We start from the raw sequence: 26,560 nt of genomic DNA, 5'->3' as shown, positions 1-26,560 counted from the left end.
ATTGAGCACGTCAAATTCGACCCAGAGTGGCAAATTGGCTATAGTATTAGTAGTAGTAATTGTACACGTCGCCCGAGCCAGCGCGGCCAATCACACCGAAACGATACGGCGATGAAGTGTCATCCCGTTCTAGAGCATCATGTACGTACCTTAGTTGCGTAGTCGCTAAATTGTCGATCGGCTTCGAGGCGCTCGCCGAACATTTTAATCTGGTCCAAACCAGACGCTCGGAGAACAAATCAGCTGCAAGGCCGGGTGGTTGCCAAGGCAATCAATACTGCTTATCTTACCTTTTTTTTCTCCTTTCGATCTCTCGGAAAGATTACTTCAATGTTGGAATTTACGACGACGTGTCTAATAGTATTGCAGACTACTCCGTACTACGTATATTAATTTTTTTAGCGGACATTATTATTTCTCCTGTGACTTGCATGACGATCGTGACTACGCGGACCTCTGCTTCTGACTGGCTGCGGCAACAAAACGCCCGGTGGGGCCTGCATATGCATCGAGCAAGGGAATCAAAGACACTTGCAACACGAGTTAAATAATAATATTCACTATTGGAACAATAATAATAATGACTGGAATGAATGACAGAGCAGGGAAACAAGGGATGGTCCTTTTGCAGAGTCCAGACTCTGCAGCCATTATTTGGATCTCGGTGACCCCGGACTCTCAGCCTCGGGCTTACATACTGATTGGAACAAAATTTTGTTCAGCTGAACTCGTTCAAAAGGGAAGTTTTTTTTCTTGTGGCGAGAAAAGAGTGCAACTTTTGAGTTTGGAAAAATAGTTTTTGGAGCCGACAGAACCAATCGGGCTGCTCTTCCGGACAGAAGATGAAAACGATAGATACGATCTCTGGATCATGACGTCTACTAGTTCACCACAAAATGTTGGCATTATTATTATTTTCGTCGGTCTAGCTCATTAACTTTTAACTAGTTACGTGTTGGCTGTGCGACCACACAGCCAGCCTGGTCTGGTCTTACTGTGCTAGGGCTAGGGGCCTCTGTTAAATAATTGATCGTCTGACCATGGTCGGTTCGTCAGAAACAATAATAATAATATTAATAAGATTTAACTCTGCAAATCAATGCGACGAACCGATGGCACCGTCGGAAAACGGGCAACGCAAAGCGAAGCGACCTGTATGCTACGGTCTCACCTGGCTAGCCAACTCTAAATTACCCAACCTGGCTCACGTAGGCAGGCAGTAATAGTCTGGCAAATCATGGAAATAATAACAAGAATAATAAGGGTATCGTCACCGCCGAGCAAACCTGATAGTGGTGATACGGACAAGATGCTAATAATAATAATAAAATAATATTATTGTCGGACACACGCCCGAGACCGAGACAATGCAAAGGCTGACTAGCGCCAGCAGCCTTACCCGGAAGGAACATGGCGGCTGGGCTGGCGGCCCCGCAGCGGGTCTTCAACAAGCCAATTAGCAGCCGCTTGTCCCTGAAGGGCAATCCTTATTCCCCAATCAGGCCGGCGGACGGGCTGCAGCCGGCCGACTTGGGCCCAACTCGGCCTCATTCGGGTGGGCCGTGGCCGAATCTGGCAAGACCATCCCCAGCCGGCCCCTCATAGGACCGCTCGGCCCTGCACGCCCCACTTGCACGATCTGGGCCTCCGTGATTGGTCTGAGCCATGCAGTGGTCCCACTTGACGCCGCCATGGCCGCTGCTGGTTGGCTGTGCTCCGGCCCCACCCCCCAAAACAATCATACTCATGTCCCCTATGCTTTTTCCGCAGCCTGCCTCTCGACTCCCGTCGCCCTTGCCCATCCGCCGCCGCCTATCCCCAACGCCTACCAAAGGGCTTCCTTCTTTTTTCCCTTGTGTTGTTGCAACGTCCTTTCTTTCTTTTGATTTTTTTTTCTCTCTTCCTTTTCCCTTCTTGCTCCTCCTTGACGGAATTGGCCCTCGTCTCCCAAGTTGGCTGTCGACACGCCCCTTAACCTCCCCCGGCTTCCCTTCCACCCGTCTGGCCCATTCTGGTGGCCGTCCGTTCCTTACAGACACCAACGCCCTTTCGATCTCTCTCTCTCACGAATCGCACTGATACGCCCTCTTCGTACCGCGCTGTCGCCTCTATATAGCTATCCCGACTGCGCCTTGGGCTTGTCCTCTTCCACCCCGGATTCATTCGTGACTGGCTCCGAGTTCCGTGCGACGCCCCCCATCGTCTCTTGATGCTTTCTTCCCAACCATAACGGCCTCCAGTCAGGTTAGACTTTCTCCCACGGCAACCTAGAAAGTCTCTCGGCAGCCTGGGGGCCTATACCGCGAGAGTGGCCAAGAGGAAATCCAACTCGTCACTTGTCGGGTCGTACTCGGTCAACAAAATACCCAGGAATCAATCGCTCAGGCCAGGCGGACCAGGATGGCTTCGACAGCTACAACAGTTCATGCCCCAGAGTCGGCGTATCGCCCGGATCCGCCCCTCGGCACCATGGATTTCAATATGGACGACCTGAACGAGCCAACAACCCGTCCAAACCCACCACCCTTTGTGTTTCCTAGACGACCATCCGATGCAGACAACGACAACGACCCACCACCTCTACCGACATTCTCGTTCAACCCCGGCAATCTACATGCTCCCAGCCCGTCAACATCGGCGGTGCCGGTGCCTCGGCCGGGCGGCCATCGTCGACGACCCAGTGAACTCATCGGTGGTGAAGGGCCTCCAAGCCCTCGCATCTTGAGTTCCAGTCCAGGGAAGTCGGAGATGGACGTGCCTGGGATGCCGCTTCCTGCCCCTGCCCCTGCTCCGGGAGGGCCTCCTCGCGGCCCTGGTCGACGGGGCCATGCTCATCGCCGCTCCCAGGCCATGTCAAGCATGGACTTGTCCGCAATGACCAAGGCCTTTCCTCCCGCACTGACAGTTGGCAGCGCTCCCACAAGCCCTGCTGATATGAACCATGCATTCCAAGATAACATCATGCAGCCAATGTCTCGCTCAGCAGTCAGTTTGCTGCATCACCCAACACCCCCAGAATCGCCCGGGGACCGGCCGGACGAACACAACCCCGACATCACAAACACCATTGCCGTTCCAGCACAGAGGCCCCGTCCGGTATCCCTGATTTCGAATGAAACTTCCAGCACTTTATCTACTGTGCGCCCAAGTCATTCCCGTGTCAACAGCGCCACTCCTATCGCTACTCCTACGAAAGCAGACAACCAGTATTCACAAAAACCCAAGGTTCGACCAAAGACTGCAGACGCCGCCTCGTTAATGGCTCCTCAGCCCATGGATCATATGCCTCTTCCGGATTTACCGCTTTTTCGGAGGTCGTCGCTCGGAAACAGGCTTAGCGAACCATATCGGTTGTCGTCCGAGTCTGTAGACACAGCTTCTACCAAATCCAAGACCAAGAAAAAGTCTTCGAAGAAGCACCGGAAGAAAGCCTCTGATCGTGATGGCAAGGATGGTTCCACAGGCAAAATGCCAGGCGCTACCGATATGGCTCGTGAATTGTCCAGCGATAGGTGGGAATCAGCATCCAGCACATTATCGCGAGAAGACTCGGCGCGCAAAATGCGCAGGTCTGCTAAAAGAGACAAACGAGAACAAAAAGTGCGCTCGTGGGCTGGTGCTATATTTCCGATCAAGAGCAAGCGAACTCAGGTGAGGAAGATATCGCGACGAAGTCCAACTCCACCACCTATTTTGACCCGGACCAATTCCGACATGGGGTCTATTGAAGTGGATTTCGATACCGATAACACGGTCATCATTAGAACGCCCACCAATCCCAATGCGCCTGTCTCGATGAACCCGGACATAGAACCAGCGTCCGAGACCGGTACTACGTTTGAGGCTGCTTGGAAACCACGCAGTTTTTACGAACAAAATGCACCTGATGATACTTTTAGCCCAGTGATTGACCTTGATGCCGCCCTGGGCCCTTTCAACACACCAGAAATGAACTCTGGTGGCCAGGTAGCCGGCAGTGCATTTTCCCAGGCAACCAAACGTATGTACAGTGGTGGCCGGCGAGGCGAATTTGTTGGACCCGAGATGCGATATCACCGTCGTGCCGAAAGTGCCCCCGAAATGCCTCCTATCGATCGCAACGCTCTCGGATTCCCTAGGCTGGGTAGCGATACAACCATGGCCCATGCAGATGTCTTTTATGAAGAAGAGGAAGATGCATTCTTGGCTGAACATGAGGACGACTATGAATCGACATCCGAAGACGCCGATACTTCCGTCTCAAGCGCCGCTGAAGACGAAATACAGCCCTCGAGTAGTGATACACTCCGCGTCCCCACGCAAGACAGAACAGTGCCAGCTCCCCCATTCGATGATGGACTTGGCATTCATGTAGCCAAGAGGCCCGTTGCGGACCCTGTTCTCGAAGATGGGCCGGGTGACGCTATCATTGAGGATACCCACCCGAACATTGCCATTCGCACTTCGTCGTATCAAGAAATGGCATCGAAGAAATCTGTTGAGATATTTGAACCAGATCAATGGTTGCCTCCCCGTGCTCAATATGTCGGAAGTCCAGATGTCTCTCCACACATGTTGACATTTGAAAAACGCCCATGCTCTTCGCCTATTGATTTCAGCGGGAGTCTCCCGCAATTATCGTTTCCTTCCCGAAAGCCTTCGAGCTCTGCATTCCCATCTCCTGACCCATCAAACATGTCTTTTGAAGGGCCCCACTCTGCAACGGCCTCGTCAATGACCGACCAGACCACATTCAACCACCCCGCTCAGTATTCCGCCGAGGATATTCCATCCCTGAGTAGCAGTGCTTCGACCAAGACAAATTCCCGTGGAAGGTTTTCATCTGGCTTTTACGCACGAACGTCGGGAGAACGGCCAATGTCATTTTCTAATCATAATATGGTACCTCCTCGATCAAGCCATTCAATGTCGGCGAAGCGAGCTAGCCTTGTGAGTTTGTCCAGGCTTGTGAGCGGGTCATACGGCGAAAAGAGCAAACTTCGACACGAGGAGAAGCCTCCGGCGGACGAAACCGAGGTGAACCAGAAGAAAAACAATCGCATGAGCCGTCTTATGTTTTGGAAAACGAGGGACAAGCAAAAATCTCGGGGAGACGGCAACTAAATATCACAATCATCATATCATTATCATCAGCGCAAACTTCATTCGGTCTTTTTCCACGGTTATATACAGGCGCAGTGTGGAGGCTACGAACAATGTCCAACGTCTTTTTAACGGACTCGGGGGTATCAACGGCGTAACTCTTTTTTTTAATACTTTTCTTGTGGATATTCAACGTGTCTATGTCGGTGTTTGTGAAAGTTCCAGCGTGTACAGCTGTTCTGGACGGATTCTTTTTATGGCTGTGGGAGTTTTATGTCCCACTTTTTATTTTGCTCTGGATTTGGCTTTGGCTTTGTGAAGCGGACCATCTTTGCCGACATCTTTTCTCGGCAAGCATTATTTTCTGTCTCTCTCTATTCTTCCGATCTTTGATTCCTTTTCTTTTCTTTTCTTGCATTGGGTCATGAGCATGTGCCCTTTTTTTGAAGCTACTTATTATTGTCTACTCTATCTATCTCCTTTTTTAGAGACTTTATGATCCTTCATGAACAGCGATTGTCATTGCATCGATGTTCCTTTACACTGTCTTTTACCTTTTTTCTTTTCTTTTTTAGCGCGGTTGGTTTCTTTTCTGGGAGCTTTGCCCATACATACACACATACCCTTGAGTTTTCTCATTGGTTCATTTCATTTCATTTTTTTATAAAAAACATGTCTATGAATATATGTAGAGGAAGCGCCTTGTGTTGGGGGTTTCTAGGGTAGATTCAGCGTGATTGAACGAGTAGCCAATTTTTTTCTCTCTCTTTCTTTCTACTTTTCTAAGTAATAAGACTCTAATACCGGTTTTTGGGGGAACGGGAATACCGTTCAGCAACGTTGGATGGCCTATAGGCCACCCTGCAAGCTGAGTACGTCGTTAACCCCCCTTTATATGGCCTCAGCAACCGACTTGTAGGCTTCGCCGCAGTCTATCCTGCAAGCTTCTTGCAAGCTTTCTTAGTACGTTGTTAACCTCTTCTCTACATGGTCTTACTAACTGGCTCGCAGGCTTCTCAGGTGCTTTAAACTGGTGTGTGCAGGCCTGCAGGCCTCGCTGCAGCTTCTCAATTTGTAATTAGAATGCCAAAAATACAGGCGACTTCTATTTTAATTGTAATTCAATATGCAATGTATCAAGAAATATAGATATATTGATTTTCTGCAACGTATTAGATTTCCGTAAGTTATAGATAGTTTGTAATTTATAAACGGTTTACAACTGTTCACATTTTGCAATGTTACTGCGACGTTACAATATTGCTGATATATCGCAGAAAGTCACTACGCTCATAAAATTATCTATGTAGTAAATTTGGTAACGGTAAGGTATGTGTAGACTTTTTGCAACGTTGCAGAACGGTATCCGTGTTCCCCCAAAAACCGGTGTTGTCTAGAGTTTCTTGCCCGTAAGCCAGGGATCTTGCAAGAGCTTCTTTGCCGTTGCTCTCTTCTCGGGCATCCAAGTTAGGCTTCTTCGAAGGAACCGGAGGAATTCCGTCTTGTTCTCTAGTTGAGTTTCGAGAGTCTCTATGGTCCGATTATCCGGAATGGGTGCAAGGCTCAACCAGTTTCCTGTTGGCCACGAGAGTTAGTTTTTGCGTTCTCTAAATGAAGAAAGTGAAAGCGTGGATTTAAAAAAAAAAAAAAAAAAAAAAAAAAAAACTTGCCTTGTTCATCCCAAAAATCAGCCTTTCTCTCCGAGTTTTTTGCGAGAAATTCAGCCGGAGGAGGCCCCAATGCAGCTATCAGCTGGGCGAGATGGGCAGCGTCGTAAAGGTCGCCATCCTCATCGCGTGCTGTGAAGAGTCTTTTCGGTTCGAGAAGGTCCCAGGCCTGTTTACCAAATTTTTTTTTTTAGTTTTTCGTCGGAAAGAAAGCAGCTCAGAATAGACAAATAAGAAAGAAGCACAAACCGTCAAGCCAACACTCCAAATATCCACGGGATAGCTCCATCCCACATAAAGTAATGTCTCTGGCGTGAGGTCCTGGGCCAATCCTGACCTCGCCGAAATCTGATAGGAGCATGGGGCCTTCCTTGGGACGCATAAGACGCGAGAGATAAATTGTCCGTGATGACGATTCAGAAATTGGCTTACGAGGCACTGGGGACGAGAATTCTTTTTCTTCGAGGGCTTTTAGTAGGTTGTTGTCCTGAACTCCCAGTAGCATGTTTCCAGGGTGTATATCTATCAAATATCAGTGGATAAGCGAGCGAGTGATAGTCAAGTGAAAATACCCGTATGTACAACTTCCCCATGTGAATGAAGAAAGTCCACGGCCTGAAGAAGCTCAGTAATCGCACCCCTGACAAAATCCTCGTCAAACCCATCTGGTCGAAACACCAGTTTCATATCGCGCAGGCTCATTTGTGCAGGTTCAAAGACAAGAATGACATGTTTGCCATGTGGACCCACGACATCAAAGGAATCCAACATCCTCCGGATATTTTCCTGTCCTTTATGCGAATTGCCATTTGCAATACGCGGGGCAATATGATGGTAAAATGGAAGTTCACGATGAACCAACGAGGTATGAACATACACCTTGAGCGCGACATACCGATGAGCTCTACAAGAAGTTGTTAGCCCAGAATTCCTAAACGAGAAATGTAATCTTCCGGCATTTTACCCCAAATCTCGAGCTAGCCAAGTAGTCGATGAAGAGCCGTAACCAAGCTTTGCGAGTATCTGGTAACGATTTTGGAACACCTCACCCAGTCGAACAGGATAGAATCGATCAGCTTGGTAGTCTGGTAACTCCTCCTCTTCAACTAGTTGATCGGCATTGATCGTTGGGAACCCGCTAACTGGAAGCGATAGTGGCTTTTCGAGCGTATGCGATCTGGATTTTCCATTTTGTGACAAGGTTGAGGATGATTTAAACGAAGAGGTGCTCACTCTAGCATACGCAAGCAACACCAGTGGAAATATAGTCCTAGTCCCAACTGTGCTTAATCGTCTTGGAATGGCTCGTCCTAGCAAGGTGGCCATAGCCTCATAGCATTCTTTTATGCAAATAGTAGTATTATATGCCGATGGTATCTTAACTTTTGAGACTTGCGGGCCAGTGCCATTGAACTAAGCTTTAGCTCGCGCTAGACTAACTCTGAATTGATTGTGATGAAGGTCAGTCATTGGACGAAACGGATAGGGGTACTATACGTACAGCCTTGCCAAAATTCGGTTTGTTACTGTTCCTTTGTTTTTACCACATTTAGTATGGGTAAATCCTAATATTAACTAGTCTTATTTTTTCTAAATAGAAATATTTTTTAAAGCAGTTAGTATAGACCATTTTTCTATAGCGAGGAACTTTTCAGAAAACTTGTATGATACAACCCTTGCTTATCCGAACAAACATAGATTGCATAAGCTGCATAGAACGCCCAATATGCTTAGAAAACGGTGTATGAGAAAGGATAATGAATGTTTTCAGATGACAATTTACATGGAAGAATTACAAAATAACACATACCAAGCTCTGTTTAATGGTGGGAATTTAAGTTGAATCTCGAATAAAGTATAATTGGGCCACATCGGTAATGGATTTTGTCGCTATCGTGTATCGGGATATTTCATATAAATTTTATTGAACTGGTGAACAGCATCCAGTACACTTAACACGATAGTAACTATGTAGGTCACAGTTTTGTACTTGTAAATTATTAAAATTAAGATAATACGAAGATATTTCTTCAAAAGAAGCCTTTGACCCAGTTTTGTATTATTATTATTATATCTGTCCAACCATCCACAAAAGAAAAGTCAAAGGTATCCTTATGCCAGGTCAGATTTTGTTTCAATACGGATAGTTTTGGTGATATCTCCCGTATTGTGATTCCCACCAGCGGAATCATGTATCTGGCGATAACTGTTTCGGTCACCAGATTTCTTGAGTGAAAATCGCTTTCCATTGGTGCTACTCAAAACAACACTCTGACCCTGCTCTTGCCCAGACACGTTGTAATTTGACCGGGTCAAGGACGATTGTCCTTGACCGGACCTCACCTGATCTTTGACGTATTTGACAAACCCTGGTAGCATCGGGAATGAACTCGCGATAATGATGCTGGCAATTTCGGCGACACTACAGGGGTCCATAGTCGTTAGCACGGCCTGTAGCAAAATATGACATTTATAAATGGGTAGTGGTAAGATTGCTTACGCCCACAGCCCAATTGGCATTATTCCCCAGGTGAAGTCCTCGGTGTGAGTTAATTTCACTCCATATATCAGTCTGAAGGTGCTTGATATGCTGGCTCTAATGGAAATAGTCAGCTACACCGTTATGCACTATAATTTATTGGGACCTTGACATACAAGACTGTTGTCCCAAATGTCGCACTGAGCATTATTTTGATTTTGCGAGGAAGCTGAAGTTGTTTCACCACCCACAGCGGGAGAAGAAGCATGGCAACATCGGAGAGCACGTTGAGAACAGACGAAGCGATGAGAATGCTGCTGGACGATATGCACCTCCCCGGAACTGTTGGCTCCCACAACTTGTTTCGGGGAATGCAGGTACAGATGAAACTCAACATCAGGGCAAAGTAGCATGCCACATTGGTCCATAGTAGGATTTCGTGTAGCCAGTATATCTTCCCGCGGTTGCTAACCACGAAGAATCGCCGTGTCTGCAATACCATTGCGGTTTTTGCGCCGAGGATAGTAGGGCAGTATATGATTTCTATTATGTTTGCGAGCTAAGTGACATTTCCAAGTCAGCTATGATAAAAATTATTTCTCAGGGTTCTGAAAAGAGTACCTCAATAATCCGTTGAACATTCGCAATGGAGATGTTCCATTGATGGGTTCCTTGTCCAACCTGCACCGCATAAATCATCAGGCCCGTGAAAGCGAAATTTCCGAGTTGGCATATCATTAAGATGTATTCCTCGAATTGCACGCTTCGTGTCACCCGGGCTTTGGTATATACCCGAAGAAGGACTGCAGCGGTTGAAAGAACCAGCGCCACGGGCGCTGTAATATACATGTAAACGCGGAGAGAGTATGGATCGTGAAGATTGCTGACTTCCCCGGGAGGCGGCTCCAGGGCTGGGGTTGTGTTGGGATCCATGCTTGCCTTTTCCACGCTGGCAGCTGTTGGATGAATTCTGGAAATGGAATGAAGTCATGTGTGAGAGTCAAAATCATAGCACTCAACCATTTATATGTAAAAATGCTAGACCCTGGATTTTCCCAATTTTCAGGCTAATGTGCCAAGTGCCCAACATCAAAGCACCGAGGTATTACTAGTGTTTTCACGTGGCGTCACTGTACGAGTTATTTGACGGTACATATATTCCACACGTGAGATCATTGGTATTAAAATTCAACTAGTAAATATACTTGGGAACGGAGAACGCTCCTGGAACTCAGTTCAAGTTGCCACCCCATAATCACGAGCCGTATATAGTAATAGTGGCCGTTTAGTCTGAAGTAAACCGGCATTTGAAAGGCAAGTTCCACATAGACAGCTACTCCACATACACGGCATGTGGGAATGTTAGTAAGAAGTAGGGGGGTAATACGAGTTTTAAGGTTGTTCGCAAATTGGCACGCACGTATTTACCGGTTTATTTCGCTTGTAGTCTTGCGCATGCTTTGGACCTCATGGTGGGAAGATAATATAATATAATCGTTCAGTATGGCCTACATGTAATAGACTAAGAAAATATGTGCTCGGTATATTGGAGACTAGTAAACTGTTCCATTTAGTCAAAATAAATATTTAATACTGAATATACTGTTAAACCCCTAATATAGATTTGCCGTTTTTGCATGTGAACAGCACAGCGGATACTTTTTAAAGGCTATAATTTTTACTCCGGCGAAAAGTCAAAAGAAAGAGAGAGAAGACTGGTTGAAGTACGAGTAATTTGTTATGGACAAGACGAAGGACAATGTGAATCCTTCTGTTATTATTCTATCTTTCCCTAGACAAACAGGGTAATTTGCCGCGAAATATTTCCCGGCTTTCAGCTGAAAGTCTAGAAGTCTGCCGAGACAACGATTAATTGGACAATGTCGAGGAAGACTATTGGAGGCTACTGATGGTTCCGCTGCCCTAACCCCGGATTTGAAATTAAAGCGATCTGTGCCACTATCATCTAGCCCTGTTAAAGACGCCTCAACCGAGTAGCCCTTGAGCTAGTGCTACTATTAGATGATATGAAAATTAGGATCTGGCTATAAGATGGGGGTTTTGCGAACACAAACTACTCTACGGAGTACATTTCCGGTCTATAAAAACATTTTCAAAGCAACACGTAATTCACTGATCAACAAGCCTAACGAAACTTAATAATACGATCGATCCTTGCTCAGCTCTTGGGCTCTCCTGACAAGGATCGACGACCCACTTTGCTCGGCAGAGGAACGATTTTGCGGTTCGCTTCTACTTGATATTATGAAATATTTGAAGCAAAGAAAAACATCCAAAATTAATATTATTGTTGGTTTGAGACTCCTCATACCCGACGGCTACTACAGCTATAGAGAGGGTGGCTCGAACGGCAAGGTCGTACATCACCAGCCAAGATGCTTTTGAATAAGACTAAAAGATAGTACAGCCTCCCCCAGGTGTACAGAATATGGGCTGTCTACTGAACGCAATTGCTTGGTCCACAGCTGTCTGAGACAATTCTCTGAGTCCCAGTTCGGTTACGGACGAGCATTCAAAATATGCATAGGCACCAATTTTCTTTTGGATTTTTTTGGCCTGTAAAACCAAGTTAAGTAAATATAAATTTGATAAAGAAGAGCCTGACTGATCTTTCTCTTTGTAACAAGGTCTGGTGGGCGCGATTTTGTTGGATTGTCACGCAAGTCTGCTTTACATCCGACCAGTATTATGGGGTTCCCCTGACAAAATTGCATTGCTTCAGGTGCCCACTATTATTAATTATCCATGTTGGCAAATCAATTGTATCCAATGAAAAAATTGTGGGATAGGAGGTACTTGGTCCCTAATATTCCGGAGTGATTGGGGCGAATCAACTGCAAAACATAGAAAGACAAGATATGTGTCCGGGTATATTAGTGGTCTGAAGCGGTTATCATCCCAGATATGGTCCACGATTTTACACCCAAATTCGACATTGGAGTGTCTAGGGTTCACTTTCATATTCATTGTTGGATATGGATCTGCTTCATATTGTATAACGGACGGGACCTTCTATAGACTCGGATTATGCTTAGCCATGCCCTACCTAAGGGTCTCAAGACTGACATGAATGTTGTTTATTGCTCTGTCAAAATCAGTTAGCTAAAGTATGTATAAAGAAAAGATTAACCATCTATTGGCGACCTTAGCAACGAGCTTTTTCCACAACCTGGATCTCCTAACACTATAACTTTCCAGGGTTTCAGTTCCATAGTGTATTTGCCCGGCAGTATGCCTTTTCATCAACGTTAGATACTGGTTGCACCACGGGTCTGGGATTATGAAATCGGTCTTAGGAATTAGCGGCGGATATGTGTCATGGATATAGGGAGAGAACAAGTGGAGCCCTATGATGGAAAGGTAAAATGCGAAGGTATATCTTTATGAATTGGATTGTCAATCGCTGTCTATTACGACCAGAAGTGAGTTTACTATTGAGACGCGGAACGTAGCAGTATTAGTCCGGTGGAGGGGTCTAAAAGCAACCATTTATATAAGCTGACTCCTCGCTATAAGCAACTTGCGACATATCAAAATTGCTTAAAATCTCTTTATTAGCCAATTACTTGTTTTTTTTTTGACCCCTTCCCATACAAATTTCCTTATAGAAAGGGAATATTTTACGAAAAAAGAACCATTTTTGAGAAAAATTAATAGATTTAGAGGATCCTACAGTAATATACACATATATGTATTTACAAGCCACCAAACCAATTTGTCGCCAATTTGATGCTCGCGTGATTGAGTGCTACGGGCTTGCCTGGAAAGTGAGCATTATCAGAGGCAGTTAATGAAATGTGCCGAACCTCATCCGCGCGTCTTTGGTGCAACAACATTCAAAGTATAAGAACAAACTCGAAGCAACACTGCCGCTCAATTTTCAATGCTCCAAAACCATATTACGATCACTGTACCGCCAGCCTGGGCTCTTCTCAACCAGGTAAACATGGCCACCTGAACGAGATTCAAGCGCATGACTCATCTACATTAGACTGGAATTCTAACGATGAGTTTTTCAAATTTACACGTGGCCGTTTTGTTGTTGATGAGGCAGAGAATCTTCGAAAGCGAGAGATCAGATTCGATCTGAATAGGCTCGCAAGTGTCGCGGCAGACTCTGTCGGCGCCGCACAATGCATCTCTATCAAGAAGTTCCCCGACGGCATGTTCAATAAATCGTTCCTCATGTCGATGGATGATGGCTAGGAAGTGGTGGCCAAGGTGCCTAATCCGAATGCTGGCGTTCCGCACTTTACTACTGCCAGTGAAGTCGCTACGATGGACTTTGTACGTTCATCATCCTGCACATCAAACGCCGAGTCCTTTTGATAATGCGACTGATTTTGTGTGAGGCCAGAAAAGTTCTCGACACACCAGCACCTCGTGTCTACTCATGGAACTCGCGAGCAGAATCGCACCCTGTTGGGGCTGAATTTATCATCATGGACAAAATCGAGGGTGTTCCATTGTCTCAAGTCTGGGGCAACATGAAACTGCCCCAGAAGCTCCAAGTACTTCTTGCCATGACACGTCTCCAGAAGCAGTGGTTGAGCATTTCATTCTCGCATTATGGCAGCTTATACTACGCGGGAGATGTGCAGCCAGCAACAGTAGGCAGCCACTACGTTAAGGATGGCAAGGCTGTCAAAGATTCGGAGTTTGCCATTGGCCCGACTACAGGTCGCGATTGGTTCGACGGGGGCCGATCAATATTAGATACTGAAAGAGGGCCATGTATGTTGGAGCTCGTGTCATTTTTCTGTGTAATCACTGACAAATCTACAGGGGCTTCTCTAACGGAGTACCTTCAAGCAGTCGGAACGCGAGAGATGAAGGCAACCCAGACCTTGAAACCCCCAAAACAGATGGCCTTATTCTGTGGCCCTAAGCTCTACCGACCAGACACTGAAAAGAAACTTACTGCTTTAGCATGGTATCGACAAATCGTCAACTCTCTTATTCCGAAGGACACCACCATCACCAATCCGTGCCTCTGGCATAATGATCTGCACGATGATAACATCTTCGTTGACCCGCACAATCCCGAAAAGATCACAGGTATTATCGACTGGCAGTCTTGCAATATTGCGCCTCTATTCAACCACAGCCCTGACCCAGCCTTTCTCGATTGGGATAATGGCCTTGAGCCTGAAACACTCGACCTGGCACCAAAGCCGAAACTCTCTCAGCTTTCTTCCCCTGAAGAAAAGTCCGCGGCTTTGCGCGAATATACCGTTCAAAACGTGTTCATCGCATGGCGGAAACTCATGCATGCCAAAAACCCAGACTTGTATCGAGTAGTCGAATTTCGAAAGACGGCTGCGTATGGACTGATATTTCTCGCCCACCGCATGTTTGAATATGGCGAGGCGCACTTCCAATCGCTTCTGGTCGATCTGAAGGACACGTGGGCGGACTTACCTGCCGTAGTAACCGACGACACCCCATTCCCGTTCGACTTTTCAGAGGTGGATTTCGAGCGTATCAAACTGGATAGTGACGGTGCAGTAGCAGGAACCGAGCTTGTTGCAGAAGTCAAGGAGACAATGGGCGATTTGTGGCCCGACAAGGGCTTCATCGAGCACGAGCGATACGAATGATTGCAAAGCTGCCCTCCGTCAAGTTAAAGATCAGATATTCGAGCAATTGGCCGAGACTGACGAGGAAAAAGCTGAGTACCAGCAGTATTGGCCATTTGAATGATCCCTGGTATATCATCCTAGAAGCGAGATTTCCTCTAGCAGAAGAAAAAGTACAAAAGGATAATCAGAAATGAGTATTTTGTGAATAAATTAAAATAAGTCAGAGATATCATTAATTGATGTGGCTTAGACTCTAGATCTTGGAAATGTAAGTCTGTGTTACTTGAATTAACCGAATTAGGAAATATCAAACGAGCACTGACAAATAGGCTGCGCCGGAGCAATTGGCAAAAAAAAGCTTCGCATGTCACTACGTCTATAATTCGACCTCACCACTATTTTTTTAAGAAAAACTTTGGTTATGTAAAATTGTCTGGACTAACTGGAATACCTCAGACTATGGCTTTAAGCAACGAGGTACGTCTTTACCAAGTAATCGTATTGTCCCAAGATAGCTTAACGCAATCCCCAGGCCATTCTCACCGAATGCCCCAACCCAAACTCCCTCGTCTTCAGCGCAACGTGGTATCACCCCACCGACTGCGCCAAGTTCACCATCTGCTCAAGATGTTTCGAGGACCATATTCGCCAAACACCATTTGCCTCTCGGTTCCCGGCGGAGCGACTCGAGCCAAGGCCGGACCGGGCTTGTCTGTTTAATACGGAGAGAATGCGTATATTGTGGTCTTCTTTGAATACAAATGGATGGGATTCTGTGCATCAGTATATGCTTCACCGGGACACGATTCCCAATTGTCAAAAGAAAGAAGGCGTCAAGGCTGGAGTTCCTGGGTCTGATCAATGGTATAAACTCCGGAATGGCGAAATCCCAGACTTTGCATGCTGTGTAGCGTGCTACGAAGATGTCGTTTGTGCAACTCCTTTTGCTGATAGGTTTGTGTTATCTCCGAGTGATCTAGAAGGCAATAACAATCAAGGGCAGGTGGTGATGATATGTGACCTGTCAGTCAAGTTCATCTACCGCGCACTCATTGAACAGGCGTCACGCCACGACTGGAACACATTCACAACCTGGGCAGCCGCAAGACTCAGACTTCCCGCGTGCGAGAGTTTGAGGTCGCTGAAGTGCTCCTCGACGATCTGGTACATGCCCAATCCGCCGTTGTATGGAGTTTTCGTCTGCGGCGCATGTTTCCACGACGGAGCAGACTTGACCCCAATGGCGGGCGGTTTCTTGCAAGCTCAAATCCCGCTTGAGAAAGCTGATGAGGTATGGGAATGTGTCAATTCGGCGTCTGTCTTGCCCATGGCGGTGGCTTGGTCTGCGGCGTGTAATCGGAAGAATCTTTCGCTCTGGTATAATGCAGCCCGGGAAATTTCAAACTATCCGCCTTGCACAAAAGATGGGATTCAGAATGGGATTTGGTATTCCATGTCCGGATGTCCAGAATTCAAAATTTGCGGTCGTTGTTTTGTAGGAATCATCCATAGTCAAGGCGATGTGCTAGCCCGGCATTTCCATCAACAACCAGCCACAGATGGCTCGGCATATGTCTGCGATTTCTTCATAAACAAGACAAAAAGAACTCTACGCTACTTTGAAAAACTCGACGAGGCCGTCACGCTGGCCAAGGGGCAAATATTCCACGACTTCATCGCGCGCGTCTCGCCGCAACCACCCTGTCCAACCGACGGCACCAGTCGAAATCGGCGCTGGTACTGCAGCATCAGCGACGAAGACGACGGCGGAGCCACCATCTGCGAGAGCTGCTACGAAGAAGCCATTCGCGGAACGACGCTGGCCAACAGACTCACTCTGCGCGAGCGTGCCGATGAGTGTTTCTGCGACGCTTACTCGCCACGCATGCGCGGTATCTGGGGCCAGGCGTGCGCCAGCAATGATATGACGGTGTTTGGGCGCGCGTTGAAGGAGCGAATGCAGGTGTATGCCATGACCGTACCGCGCATGCGCACCATTCTGGAAGTGGCAAAGATGCGTATGAATACGCAGAGTACCCTGATGCTGTCGTCGGTTATGCTTCAGGGCGCGGACAATCTTGTTTCGGCGTCGAGGCCCGTGGGAATGCAGCATGATATGTATGGCAACTCGCAGATTGGATATCACTGGGAAACGGCGGCAGGGGCTCAGGGTGAGATGCAGTTTCGCCAGGCGACGAGTATGGGGATTGCGCAGACCGGGGATATGGCAGAGATGGCACAGTTGGGGGCGCTGTGGAGGCAGTATGAGTAATTGGACAATATTTTAAAACATTTACCATAGAAGAGCGCAAGAATCAGATATAACATTGATATGTCTAGACAAGCTGTACTCGAAATAGTAAGAAGTTGAACATTGGAAGCTAGAATCCCGATCTAAATGGCTAGCAGGTTTACTACTCAAGTTAATTAATCCAAGTCAATTGACAAAAAAAAAAAAAAAACTAAGATTTAATGATGTAAAGTTCCAGATTTGTGAGAACACAATGTATAACCGTTACGATGTAGTTCCAGGGTACGGTGTCTTACAAAGTTACAGCCTGTAGTTAGGTGTGATTTATCCATATTCTAGGTATTTTACCGTCACATAACCGTATGACTGGCCCGACACCGAAGAACCCCATACAACGGTAACAACTTGTCGATTGCAATAACAATTAAACCTTTCACACTAAATATACCACCAGTTGACAGCCCAGACAAGACATCACAAAAACATTTATATGTTCCACAAGATGGGCCCCAAAAGAAACCCTCCAGGCAAACAACCCACATCAAACCCCAAAGGGAAAAAATCAGACCCGAAAAGAAAAACTGCACCGTCGGCCCCTCGCAGGCTGCTCGCAGAGCAACAGCAAAACGCAACAGCAGCTTCAAAAAAAGAAAATCCACAAGATGTCGAAATTAGCTTGTCCGAGGCAATAGCATCAATCCCGTTGTCGCTGCAGCAGCTGTTACTGAATGTATTCAGAACCGCGCTTCTACCTGACACTAGGGAGTCGGATGATGACCAAAAAGAAGATGATCTGCACACACAGATCCAGACGCTAAAGGCACATCTGTATAACAGAGATTTTGTGTCGGCGTTTGCCGATGCGAGCCCCGAGCTGCTGAGAGCGTATGCCCTGAGGTGGTCGGCATCGAGGTGTCTGGCATATGTGGGTATTTTCAAGGGCGTTGTGCCTGCTATTTTGGCTAGTTTGGGTCGCAACCCAGATCAAGATGAAAGTAACAGCGAGAACAAGAATGAAAATGGCATGCATGTGCTGTGTATAGGAGGCGGTGCCGGGGCGGAGATCGTGGCTCTGGCAGGCGTCTGGAGGGCTCTTCTCGATGAATATAGTGATGCTTCTTCAAAGAATGCGAAGCAGACGGACGAGACGGAAGAGAGCATGGACTCTGGCTTGGCAAAATTATCTTTGACAGCCAAGGATGCACTTCTACCAAAACTATCCATCACAGCCGTCGACGTTGCTGCTTGGTCAAATGTCGTCGACAGCCTTAGCAAAGGCATACACTCTACTTCAGTTCCCGGACCAAAAGCATGTACCTCACCACTTCTTGAAGATTCTTCCCCAGTGGATATCTCATTCCGGCACTTGGATGTGCTCTCCCTTTCAGAACCAGACTTCTCATCTTTACTATCACCGCACGACGCACCCAAAACAAACCTAGTTTCGCTCATGTTCACTCTCAACGAGCTATTTTCTACTTCCATGCCCAAGACGACGCAGCTCCTTTTGCGTATCACAGACGAGACGGATCCGGGCACGATACTGCTCATTGTCGACAGTCCCGGAAGCTATTCTACATTATCCCTCGGCGGTAGCACCGAGCCTGCCAAACAGAGGCAATATCCAATGAAATTCCTGCTAGAGCATACACTATTAACGGTTGCGGAAGGGAAGTGGGAGAAAATGCTCTCGCAGGATTCGAGGTGGTTCCGAAGAGAGGCGAGCAAGCTGGCATACAGCGTAAATCTGGAGGGTGGTGACGGTCTAGTCAAGCTGGAGGATATGAGATATCAAATACATGTATATCGGAGGTTATCGGCGGAAGTAAAGTGAAGATGTCCTATTGCTACAATAATGGTGATGAAGTGATGAATGACGAGGGAAGACTAATACACAGAGCTAAGTTCATTATATGACGAAATTTTTTTCTTCTCTTCTCCCAAATTAACTTCTCAAACCCAAAAGCATACTCGTGCCTTTGCCTCCCTCTTTGCCCTCACCACCGGGAATATAAGTAACGTTGGGGTTGGCGGCCAGCGTGGCGGCAATCTCTTTGCTGGCATCAATGCGACGGATTTCAATCAGACCAGTACCGGCCTTGGCAACAGCTTTGCTGATGATATCGGCACTCTCGGCTTCACCTTCTGCGCGGATAACGTTGGCTTGACGCTCCTGCTCAGCGCGCTCGACGATAAAGCGGGCTCGCTCGGCATCTTGCTGGGCAATCTGTTTCTGCTCAACGGCGCGGGTGAATTCCTTGCCGAAAGTCATGTGAGTGATGGATACATCCTCGAGGGCGATGTTGAACTGTTCAGCGCGGCGCATGAGATCGGTGCGGATGCGGTTCGACACGGCCTCTCGTTGGGTGATGAGCTCGGCGGCGTCGAACTGGGCGACGATGGCCTTGAGGACTTCGTTTCCGATGGAGGGGAGCACACGTTCATCGTAATCAGTACCGTAAGACTATTCCTTTATATTAGCAAAGTGACGGGGAAAAAAACTGGCGGAAAACCGTACCTGGTAGATCTTGGGCAGGTTCGGGACCTCGGGACGGTGCAGCACACGCAGCGTCAGGCTGACCATCTGCAAATCCTTGGAGCCGGTCGTCGTGGAGATATTCCTGGGCTTGGTTCGCACGTCGTAGATGATGCTCCTCTGCAGCCAGGGAATCAGGAAATGCGTTCCCTCGCCGACCACCTTTTCCTGCACACCAGTCAAGCGGTCGAAGATGACGGCGCGCGAGCCGCCCTTGACGTCGTAAATAGAGGCATCAACAGCGAGAGCACCGGCGATGGGCAGGGCGAACCATCTGAGGAGAGCGTTTGGCGACGCCATTATTGTGATTAGCGATGACAGAGAGAGTCTTGGTTGTTGCTTGAGCGTTATGGAGTGTGGAGAGCTTTCTGGAGGTCAGCGAATTGGCTACGGCTTTCTGCCGCCTGCCGCCGCCCTCGCATTCCCATAGCTGTATTGGGCTTAGCGCGTGGTATTTTCGTACATTCCTATTTAGGAAAGTCTGGCTGTGTGTGATCCAATGACAGCGTCATCGCTTTTGCAATTGCAGAAAAGCGTCGCGCTAGGCCGCCAACTGCAATTGTCACTTTTTGCGCTTTACATCTACTCGCCAGCAAATTTGTAGTCGATATGGTTGCTGCTGCAAACCCCAAGGTTGGACAGTAAGGTATATGGCAGATCATTGAAGGCACATTCTGATCGTATATACTATCTAGCTGGGCCGGACCATTCGGTGATCCTGGTATGTATGCCACTCCATGTCGTCGCCTTCTATACCATTGCATGAAAACTTATGCTGAGAGTCCAGGAACCCCCATACCCCAGAAAGGCATCGCCTTCTACGCTCTGTCACCGAACCGCCAGCGAGTCTTTGCCGGCGCGGCCAGCGCTGCAGTGTTCAACACATTTCGCCGGTTTCGCCATCAGGTGCTCTACGTTGCTCCCCCGTTTATGATTGCCTACGGCTCTATGAACTGGGCCATTGAGAGGTACTGATTGACCTAGCTGACTGTGTCTTTTTGAACTGGTTTGTGCCTGTGAATGGACGACTGACAATAGCTGGTAGAAACGAGTACCTGAACTCGAAGCCTGGCCGGGAAGCGGAGGGGAGTCTAGAATAGCTGTCAAACCATGAGCAGGCGCAGAGTGAGCTATTTAATAGCGAGAGATTTAATCAATTGATTCTTAATTTTTTTTGAAATAAAAAAAACACACTGATGTCATCTTAAAATTCTGACCTGCGCGCGGAGGCTGCTGTCAGTGGGCCCGGGCAACCCCGCCGCGTCCAATTGACTAGTTGGGCAGAAGCACCCGGGGACTGTATAGGTTTTTTTTTTTTTTTTTGCCTTCTTTTCTCTCCAACCCCCCGGACAACTAACTCTGTATGATACCCGCTTCCTTTTTATACCCTTCCTTATCTGCTGCTCGATCTTCTGCTAGCTTAGTCCTTCCTACAAGGACACTGTTCAGCTGCTTCAATTCTTCTCGCAAACGCATTACTACCCCTCCTTCGAGTCTTCGTTGTCGCGCGACTCTCTCCACAATGTCTGAAATCGTTCACCCCACTATCAAAGGTATGTGTTCACCGTGCTTTACTGGTTTTATTTGGTTGGGAAAATGCCAATCGGCTTGTATCTTTTGAAAAAGAAAACAAATGCTAACAAGTCTCCCCGCGTTCAGATGGCTGGTTCAGCGAGACCTCCGAAATGTGGCCCGGCCAGGCCATGACCCTGAAGGTCAAGGAAGTCCTTCACCACGAAAAGTCAAAATACCAGGACGTGCTCGTATTCGAGAGCTCCGACCACGGCACCGTCTTGGTCCTCGACAATGTCATCCAATGCACCGAGCGTGACGAATTCTCGTATGCCAATAATATCTCCGCGAAAATTTTCCGAAACCAAGACAGCAGCTAACCACGATTGCGGTGGAATAGGTACCAGGAGATGATCACTCACCTTGCCATGAACTCACACCCTAACCCGAAGAAGGTCCTCGTCATTGGTGGTGGTGACGGCGGTGTGCTGCGTGAGGTCGTCAAGCACGAGACTGTCGAGGAGGCCATCCTGTGCGACATTGACGAGGTATGGACTATGTCTTGATCTCTGAATGGTTCGTTTTCTGACTGGAATAGGCTGTCATCCGTGTGTCCAAGAAATACCTTCCCGGCATGAGCATTGGTTTCGAACACCCCAACGTCAAGGTCCACATTGGCGACGGCTTCAAGTTTCTGGCTGACTACAAGAACGAGTTCGATGTGATCATCACCGACAGCTCTGACCCCGAAGGCCCTGCCGAGTCCTTGTTCCAGAAGCCTTACTTTGAACTGTTGAACGGAGCTTTGCGCGAAGGAGGCGTGATCACTACCCAAGGTTGTTCGTGGCCTTTCATTATTTCATGTCATTCATTTTTTTTTCCTGCTCTTTCTTCTCCACTTTCTTCATATTTGTTTCTTCCTCAATAAGTGAATCAACAAGCTAACTCCTTCTAGCCGAGAACCAATGGCTCCACCTCCAGCTCATCACCGACCTCAAGAAGTCGTGCAAGGAGGTCTTCCCCGTCGCTGAATACGCCTACACCACCATCCCCACCTACCCCTCCGGCCAGATCGGATTCATGGTCTGCTGCAAGGATGCAACGCGCAACGTCAAGGAGCCCCTGCGCCAGTGGTCGCGCGAGGAAGAGGAGCGTTTGTGCCGCTACTACAACGCCGATATCCACCGTGCCAGCTTCATCCTGCCCAACTTTGCTCGCAAGGCTCTTGAGTAGGAAGTGGGAATGTAAAAGGGGGGAAAAAAAATAAAATAAAAGTAGGATAACTACATTATACCATTGAACTAGAAAAAAGAGATGTCATGGTGGGTTTGTTTGTTTTTTCCCTAAAAAACAGTTCCGTTAAAAAAACTTCCAAGCCGTTTACGTTGACACGATGAAACGTTTATTTTGTATTCTCATTCTTCTTCTTTTTAAACCGGTTAAGATAAATACACCGGGGTTTCAATGTAAAGAGTCGTGACATTAATTCGAATCCAATATACCACCGTGTTTTTCATGCACCTAAATTTCAATCTAACATTGATTGCTCAGCTCGGGATTGAGGTCAACCCCGAAACGCAAATGATGATGTAACGGCACAACAAAAAAGCATGGCTTATTCTATTCCATTCTATGCTTATTTTTAATTATTTTGAACTCTTAAGATTGCGATCGATCGCTTTTGCTTGTGAAAAAAATTTGCCACCACAAGTATATAATCAGGATAACAACCCCCCCCCCCGATGATTCATACATATATACCTTAAGAACTATCAACGCTTTGCAACATACTTCCACCAGCCCTTGAATACAACAGATCATACAACATGACGGCCGTACTTGTCACTGGTGCGACAGGGAAGCAGGGTGGCTCGCTTATCAAGAGTCTCGTCGCCAGGAAAGCTCCGTTCGAGATCCTCGCCGTCACGCGCAATTCTCAATCCTCCTCGGCTCAGCGACTGACGCAGTTGTCGTCAAACATCAAACTGGTACAAGGGAATTTAGATGATCCCGCAGGCATCTTTCAGAATGCACAAAAAGTCACGAAAACCCCTGTTTGGGGTGTCTTCAGTGTCCAGGTATGTACGACCCCCAAAATATTGATACCATGTACATTCGAACTATGCTCAGAATATAAAGCAGGTGGCCATTGGCAATGGAGCGTTAGAGGAGACACAAGGCAAAGCTTTGGTTGATGAGGCCGTGAAACAAAATGTGAAATTCTTCATCTACAGCTCTGTCGACCGGGGCGGAGAGGCAAGATCTCCTAAAAATCCAACCAATATCCCGCATTTTATCCACAAACACAACATCGAGCAGCACTTGATGGAAAAGAGCAAGAATACTGGGATGCAGTGGTTCATTCTCCGCCCAACTGCATTCTTCGAAAACCTTGTACCCGGATTTTTCGGTAAGGTTTTTGCGACTTCCTACAGATTGGCTCTGAAGGAAAAACCATTGCAACTGGTGGCAACCAGCGATATTGGGTTCTTTGGTGCCGAGGGCTTCCTTCACCCAGAGAAATATGCAGGCAAGGGTCTCTCGTTAGCCGGCGACGAGTTAACCTATGACCAATTTGAGAAAATATTCCAGCGGAAAACAGGGCAATCAGTTCCTGCTACTTTCGGATTTCTTGCTTCCATCATCATGATTTCCATGAAGGATTTCGGATACATGCTCAAGTGGTTCCACGATGAAGGTTACAAGGCGGATATTCCAGAGCTGAAAAGAATGAACCCTGACCTGAAGGATTTTGAGACGTGGTTGGAAAAGGAGAGCGAATTCAAGCAACGTTGACGTTGTTGGATTCATATCGAGGATCTGGTTGCACTTGTCGTTATACTTTTGCTTTTTCCTTGTTGTTAATTTTCTCGGGCTCTTGGATGTACATATTTAAGTTGTATCTTATCCCTGATAATTTAGAATAATAAGCTCATCTAATCGTTACCAGAGTTCAACCATAAATGTAAGATTTATGAAAAAAGGTCCAGTGTGGATGACCAATCAGCAGACTAGCCCCTTATGTCACTTATTCATTTCTAGGTGGACAAGTTGATGGAAACATTTGAACGATGTATATTTCGATCCAAGGTTAAACTTCGTGTACAGTGGATTTTCTCATCTTCATAATCCATCATGTCTCCCAGCTCCCAAGGCAAATGCAGGTTGTCCAAACGCAGTTGCACCCGATGCAACCTCGAGGCACCGAAGCACGAGCTGGAGGGTCGGTACTCGCATATGAACATTCATAAATACATTGCACGTTGAAAATGGTCACTTGCGGTGTAAAATTTTGGTACAGTCTTCCCTTTCTGACACATCGCTACCTAAGGCCTAGTTACCTTGGTAACATCTGACGGCTATAGTTTAAAACCAGGAGCAGCCATGTTGATATTGACATGAATGCTCTTGACCTGACAGTAATTCTCTAGAGCATAAGCTCCCTATAAGATAGTTAGATGAGTACTCGATAGCACGAAATCAGACTTACCAGTTCCCTTCCTATTCCACTGAGTTTGTATCCACCAAATGGCATTTGGGGGTGGACTCGGTTGTAGAAATTCATGTAAACAGATCCAGCTTCGAGGCCTTTAGCAGCTTTCCAAGCCTGCTTCATGTCTTTTGAGTGTACTCCGGCTGCAAGGCCACTATTGATCATTAGTTTTGGTAGGATGGAACCCCGAATGACTTACAATGGAGTGGCATTTCCAAGATCGATGACTTCTTCCAGACTCTCAAATTTTGCGATAACGACGACTGGGCCAAAGATCTCTTCTTGCACCACCTTCATGTCCTTGTGTCCATTTGTAATCACTGTTGGGTTGATGAAGTATCCTTTATTCCCAAATCGTTGACCCCCCACTTCGATTGTTGCACCTTCATCCCGAGCAGATTGAATATAGCCCATAATTTTATCAAACTGTTCTTGAGAGATTTGCGGTCCTTGATATGTACCTTGCCCGAAGGGGTCGCCGACTTTAATCTGCTGCATCTGCTCTTTGAATAGAGAAATAAATTGATCATATACCCCAGACTGGACATATATCCTCGATCCTGCAGCACCTATATAAAAGGTCAGTGGACTGGTTAATGTTTATGACTGAGGGTCAATCTCATTACAATTCTGTCCGTGATTGGCAAAACTTCCTTCAACAGCCCATTTCGCTGCATCTTCCAAGTCTGCATCATCAAAAATGATCTGCGGTGATTTACCGCCGAGCTCCAGTGTTGTCTTCTTCAGATTCGACGACGCAGCAGCATGGAGGATGGAACGACCAGTGGCTGTTGATCCAGTAAAGGCTATTTTATCCACCTGCTCCCGAGTCAGTCTTGGTCCTATCAATGATGCTTTGGGGCCATAATAATTGCCTGCATATGGTTCGCAATCGCAGCGCCAGCGATTCTGCCAAACCCACTGATAATATTGACAACTCCTTTGTCAAAACCAGCTTTCACGACTAGTTCTGCGAAGATCAAAGCGGAAAGCGGAGTTTGTTCTGCAGTTTTCATGACAATAGTACAGCCGCATGCTATAGCTGGTGCGACTTTCCACTGATTGGATCAAAATTTTTTTTTTAGCAGACTTGTCATGCAAATACGTAGATAGAGGTAGCTTACCGATAGCATTAGCAAGGGGAAGTTCCACGGGATAATTTGGCCGCAAACGCCGATCCTAGCAAAAAAAGTTAACGAGATTTTGTTCATCCACGAAGAGAAAAAAAATTCAGTCTTACGGCTCATATATAGTGCATCCCATTCGATCATTACTGATATCCATCGTTTGACCGAGAATTTTATCTGTCCACCCTGCATAATACCGGAAAACATCGGCCGAAGCTTGAACATCACCTTTTGAAAAGGGCAAGGCTTTCCCACAGTCAAGACTCTCTACGTTTGCCAGCACATCTGCATTATCCTCCATGAGATCGGCTAGTTTAAAGAGGAGCCTTCCACGTTCTTGAGGCGTTCTTTGACGCCATGGAGAGTCACGTTGAAAAGCTTTGCGGGCTGCATTTACAGCAATATCGACATCGTTTACATCGGCTTCTTGAACCGAGCAAATCGGGGTTTCGGTGCTACATGTCCAAGGTATTATTAGCAGAGTACAAAAGTTCAATGGCCTGGTTATCTCACGCTGGATTGAGAGTCTCAAATGTGCGTCTACTGGCTGCAGTAACAAATTCATTATTGATAAATAAACCCGTTGGTTGGAAGTACTTTTTGCCTAATGGGTTCCATAATTAATAACTTGTGTCTCTGTATTGGTATATGAATCGATTTACCTGTTGGTAGGGTGACCTCTGTAATGTTCGACATGGTTAATTGAAGCTGTAGAACTTGTTCACAATAGTCTCTCAATAGAAGGAATAAATGAGTCAATAACTATGTAACTGTCGATATCAATAGAATTATATTTATGCGGTTATAAGT

At 46.9% G+C, this 26,560-nt stretch overlaps 11 protein-coding genes across 11 annotated transcripts; 7 read left to right on the top strand and 4 right to left on the bottom strand.

The window, feature by feature from the left end:
• Positions 1 to 2,400: 2,400 nt before the first annotated feature.
• On the top strand, positions 2,401 to 5,103 carry TRUGW13939_09400 (uncharacterized protein; the record flags this gene model as incomplete). The annotated part of the gene is made up of 1 exon (XM_035492522.1): positions 2,401 to 5,103. One exon carries the CDS (start codon positions 2,401 to 2,403, stop codon positions 5,101 to 5,103), a length of 2,703 nt encoding a protein of 900 aa, XP_035348415.1.
• Positions 5,104 to 6,475: 1,372 nt separating this feature from the next.
• On the bottom strand, positions 6,476 to 7,990 carry TRUGW13939_09399 (uncharacterized protein; the record flags this gene model as incomplete). The annotated part of the gene is made up of 5 exons (XM_035492521.1): positions 6,476 to 6,657; positions 6,999 to 7,271; positions 7,322 to 7,653; positions 7,714 to 7,926; positions 7,983 to 7,990. 5 exons carry the CDS (start codon positions 7,988 to 7,990, stop codon positions 6,476 to 6,478), a joined length of 1,008 nt encoding a protein of 335 aa, XP_035348414.1.
• An 871-nt stretch (positions 7,991 to 8,861) lies between these two features.
• Positions 8,862 to 10,161, bottom strand: TRUGW13939_09398 (uncharacterized protein; the record flags this gene model as incomplete). Its single annotated transcript, XM_035492520.1, has 4 exons — positions 8,862 to 9,171; positions 9,250 to 9,345; positions 9,405 to 9,787; positions 9,850 to 10,161. 4 exons carry the CDS (start codon positions 10,159 to 10,161, stop codon positions 8,862 to 8,864), a joined length of 1,101 nt encoding a protein of 366 aa, XP_035348413.1.
• A 2,883-nt stretch (positions 10,162 to 13,044) lies between these two features.
• TRUGW13939_09397 (uncharacterized protein) lies at positions 13,045 to 13,455 on the top strand (the record flags this gene model as incomplete). The annotated part of the gene is made up of 1 exon (XM_035492519.1): positions 13,045 to 13,455. One exon carries the CDS (start codon positions 13,045 to 13,047, stop codon positions 13,453 to 13,455), a length of 411 nt encoding a protein of 136 aa, XP_035348412.1.
• Positions 13,456 to 13,483: 28 nt separating this feature from the next.
• Positions 13,484 to 14,849, top strand: TRUGW13939_09396 (uncharacterized protein; the record flags this gene model as incomplete). Its single annotated transcript, XM_035492518.1, has 3 exons — positions 13,484 to 13,536; positions 13,607 to 13,983; positions 14,035 to 14,849. 3 exons carry the CDS (start codon positions 13,484 to 13,486, stop codon positions 14,847 to 14,849), a joined length of 1,245 nt encoding a protein of 414 aa, XP_035348411.1.
• Positions 14,850 to 15,290: 441 nt separating this feature from the next.
• TRUGW13939_09395 (uncharacterized protein) lies at positions 15,291 to 17,103 on the top strand (the record flags this gene model as incomplete). Its single annotated transcript, XM_035492517.1, has 2 exons — positions 15,291 to 15,308; positions 15,364 to 17,103. 2 exons carry the CDS (start codon positions 15,291 to 15,293, stop codon positions 17,101 to 17,103), a joined length of 1,758 nt encoding a protein of 585 aa, XP_035348410.1.
• Positions 17,104 to 17,584: 481 nt separating this feature from the next.
• TRUGW13939_09394 (uncharacterized protein) lies at positions 17,585 to 18,916 on the top strand (the record flags this gene model as incomplete). Its single annotated transcript, XM_035492516.1, has 1 exon — positions 17,585 to 18,916. The coding sequence occupies one exon, from the start codon at positions 17,585 to 17,587 to the stop codon at positions 18,914 to 18,916; it is 1,332 nt and encodes a 443-aa protein (XP_035348409.1).
• A 111-nt stretch (positions 18,917 to 19,027) lies between these two features.
• On the bottom strand, positions 19,028 to 19,918 carry TRUGW13939_09393 (uncharacterized protein; the record flags this gene model as incomplete). Its single annotated transcript, XM_035492515.1, has 2 exons — positions 19,028 to 19,546; positions 19,601 to 19,918. 2 exons carry the CDS (start codon positions 19,916 to 19,918, stop codon positions 19,028 to 19,030), a joined length of 837 nt encoding a protein of 278 aa, XP_035348408.1.
• Positions 19,919 to 20,227: 309 nt separating this feature from the next.
• TRUGW13939_09392 (uncharacterized protein) lies at positions 20,228 to 22,363 on the top strand (the record flags this gene model as incomplete). Its single annotated transcript, XM_035492514.1, has 8 exons — positions 20,228 to 20,259; positions 20,314 to 20,339; positions 20,406 to 20,586; positions 21,056 to 21,171; positions 21,278 to 21,458; positions 21,531 to 21,678; positions 21,729 to 21,969; positions 22,086 to 22,363. The coding sequence occupies 8 exons, from the start codon at positions 20,228 to 20,230 to the stop codon at positions 22,361 to 22,363; spliced, it is 1,203 nt and encodes a 400-aa protein (XP_035348407.1).
• Positions 22,364 to 22,956: 593 nt separating this feature from the next.
• TRUGW13939_09391 (uncharacterized protein) lies at positions 22,957 to 23,926 on the top strand (the record flags this gene model as incomplete). The annotated part of the gene is made up of 2 exons (XM_035492513.1): positions 22,957 to 23,208; positions 23,273 to 23,926. The coding sequence occupies 2 exons, from the start codon at positions 22,957 to 22,959 to the stop codon at positions 23,924 to 23,926; spliced, it is 906 nt and encodes a 301-aa protein (XP_035348406.1).
• A 563-nt stretch (positions 23,927 to 24,489) lies between these two features.
• TRUGW13939_09390 (uncharacterized protein) lies at positions 24,490 to 26,446 on the bottom strand (the record flags this gene model as incomplete). The annotated part of the gene is made up of 9 exons (XM_035492512.1): positions 24,490 to 24,573; positions 24,621 to 24,777; positions 24,823 to 25,192; positions 25,250 to 25,498; positions 25,546 to 25,681; positions 25,748 to 25,802; positions 25,864 to 26,205; positions 26,264 to 26,354; positions 26,413 to 26,446. 9 exons carry the CDS (start codon positions 26,444 to 26,446, stop codon positions 24,490 to 24,492), a joined length of 1,518 nt encoding a protein of 505 aa, XP_035348405.1.
• Between the last annotated feature and the right edge of the window lie 114 nt (positions 26,447 to 26,560).

Source organism: Talaromyces rugulosus, chromosome V (genome assembly GCF_013368755.1).
Source record: "Talaromyces rugulosus chromosome V, complete sequence".
In the NCBI taxonomy this organism is placed as follows: domain Eukaryota; kingdom Fungi; phylum Ascomycota; class Eurotiomycetes; order Eurotiales; family Trichocomaceae; genus Talaromyces; species Talaromyces rugulosus.
The sequence above is the reverse complement of the archived record's forward strand: the minus strand, read 5'-3'. Positions and strand labels throughout refer to the sequence as shown.